Below are 2,283 nucleotides of genomic sequence, written 5' to 3' on the forward strand. Positions count from 1 at the left end.
ATTAGGGAGCAGTACAGTGCAGTGTCCTTCCTAGCCCGGGTAGCTTGGCGACGTTAAACCCAACACACAAAATCACACGATGAGGAAGCACTCTTTGCTTTGTCATAATAACACAGCCTTCTTGGGGAATGAGCTCAGCATGAAGCAGCACGAGCAGGTTCGCTAAAAAGGTGTCCACAATCCAGCTCAACCAGTCGACCCTCGTGAACAAAGCCACCACTGACAGGCCGCACATTCCTCGAAAGTCAGCAAAGTTCTTCAATGCCACTCAACTCGTCATCACTGAACTGAGCACTCGACTCATCGGAGGAGGAGTTGCACGAATCACAAATGCAGAAGACAAGTAGTTCGATTTCACTATCCACAATCATGTCCCGTTCCCATGCTTCAGCTTCAACTTGCTCTACATGAGCGCAGCAGTTTTGCCACTTTTCCTGTTTTACAGATGCCAGTGCTTCTGGCAGAAGCTTCTCTACTTCAGCCAAAGTGAAACCCGTATTCCGTGCTGCGATGTACCCCTTTACCTGGCTCCAAACAAGCTCGATTGGGTTGAACTCGCAGTGGTATGGTGGTACACGAAGCACTTTAAGGCCGTGGGTAGGCGCCAGAGTGTCGATGCGGTACACAATACTGGGTGTGTTGATCATTTGGGAAAGTTCCAGCAGTTCAGCTCTCACCATGTCCTCTGACCACGGAACACCTTTCTTTGTGAGTCAAAGCTGAATATCAGCTTTGCGCGTCGACTTGGTAGGTGCTTTCTCAAGAGCTACGCTGTGGTATGGCGCATTGTCCATGACAATAGTGCTATTAGACGGAATGATTGGCAAAAGCTTGTTGGTGAACCACTCCTCAAAGTATCTGCCATTTATCTCAGAGTGGTAGTCAGCGCTGCCCCCCTTTTTTGCTCGGAAGTAGTCAGCAGCTCCTTCGATGAAACCAGTTGCACTGGTGCCAGCATGTACGAGGATCAAACGGGCCCCTTTGCCCGAGGGTGCAGTCAATCCTGTCGTCAGACCTTTGAGGAAGGCATCTTGCGATGACTTCACAGTCGTGTCCTGCCAAACGTACTCCTTCGTGTGTCCTGCGTTGACCCATGTTTCATCCAAGTAGATGATGCACCTGTACAAAGCAAAACGAACGAGCGCACGAGTTAGCGCACACAAGTAAACATACCCACAGCAGCAGCTTGAGTCTTGGCATGACCATAGTCGAAAGTACTGCAAAGGACAACTTGAGCAAAAAGTACAAAAAGCATTCATATGCATATTCTATTTTCTTTGTTACCCACTCATATTCTGACTGCTCTTTCCTAAACAGCTGCTTAGCGTCAATCGAGGGAAAAAACGGTCGGCGTCATTGCTTTCTTTAGTCGGGCTTTAATTCGGCACGTAGGTGGCATTTGGCCGGAGTTCTGATTCATGGCAAGTTTACATGTCACACATGCGGTATTCGGTAAGAATTCATTGGCCGTCGCTATCATTTTGCACGAATGGAAACAAACATAGACACCAAAATTCCCAACAATGCTGCCAGTAACTCGCATCTTTCATGGGAATGAGCGCTTACCGCACCAAACGGCGGAGATTTAGCGAATAACTCTCACCGATTGAGGCAAATACCCCCTCCCAACAAAACAAAAGTCGTGAAATGCGACCTGCAAGCAATTACCTTGCTTAACCGTTTTCTTTTTTCCAGGTTGTAATTCAGATGTAATACTCTCCATTACCATTAAAATGTTGCAATGCTAACAGCAAGTGTTATATCAAGGCAATCTACATGTGCTGCGTAAGGAAATATGAAAATAACGGTTCCCACCTGCCCTGTCCTCGGAATTTCTTGATCGCCCGCAAGTACCTGCGACGCCAGGCAATGATGTCACTGCGCTCGACTAGCGCAAGATTCCGTTTTCTCTTAGCAAAGGTGAAGCCGATGTCCTTCATTAGCCTCCACAAGGTGGTTTTCGTGAAGTTCGGCAAGTCGTCGTCTTCGTTGACAGCCCTTATCACACTGTCCAGTGTTGGGATCTCCCTCTTGGCGTACATGCTGTGCACTTTCAGACGGATGGCATGGATTGTCAAGCTGTCATGTTTGACGGTTCACGAGCTCGAAATCTTCACCTCGCGAGCTCGTTTTTTCGGTGACACCAAAGGCCCACGCAGACGCTCCGCTTTCAATTTCGATATGGTACGGGGAGATATTCCAGTGTCCTCGCTCACAACACTCAGCTCTTCCCGCACAGATTTCTCCGGGAAACGCATCCTGGTACGGGCGCACACATTTGCA

The 2,283-nt window shown here is 48.5% G+C and overlaps 2 protein-coding genes across 2 annotated transcripts; both read right to left on the reverse strand.

The window, feature by feature from the left end:
- Positions 1-245: 245 nt before the first annotated feature.
- On the reverse strand, positions 246-680 carry LOC142775428 (uncharacterized). The gene has a single exon (XM_075876821.1). The coding sequence runs from the start codon at positions 678-680 to the stop codon at positions 246-248; it is 435 nt and encodes a 144-aa protein (XP_075732936.1).
- Positions 681-713: 33 nt separating this feature from the next.
- Positions 714-2,042, reverse strand: LOC142775429 (uncharacterized). Its single transcript, XM_075876822.1, has 2 exons — positions 1,816-2,042; positions 714-1,119 (listed from the first exon to the last, which is right to left on the reverse strand). Exons 1-2 carry the CDS (start codon positions 2,040-2,042, stop codon positions 714-716), a joined length of 633 nt encoding a protein of 210 aa, XP_075732937.1.
- Positions 2,043-2,283: the final 241 nt, after the last annotated feature.

The sequence above is a fragment of the Rhipicephalus microplus genome, chromosome X, assembly GCF_043290135.1.
Source record: "Rhipicephalus microplus isolate Deutch F79 chromosome X, USDA_Rmic, whole genome shotgun sequence".
Classification (NCBI taxonomy): Eukaryota; Metazoa; Arthropoda; class Arachnida; order Ixodida; family Ixodidae; genus Rhipicephalus; species Rhipicephalus microplus.

What these genes read in the sequence shown, in the direction of transcription:
- LOC142775428 (XM_075876821.1), bottom strand. Translation starts at nt 680, where the DNA reads ATGGTGAGAGCTGAACTGCTGGAACTTTCCCAAATGATCAACACACCC.
- LOC142775429 (XM_075876822.1), bottom strand. Translation starts at nt 2,042, where the DNA reads ATGTACGCCAAGAGGGAGATCCCAACACTGGACAGTGTGATAAGGGCT. An exon ending in AAATTCCGAGGACAGGGCAG is followed by an intron (nt 1,120 to 1,815) that starts GTGGGAACCGTT and finishes TGCTTTGTACAG; the next exon opens with GTGCATCATCTACTTGGATG.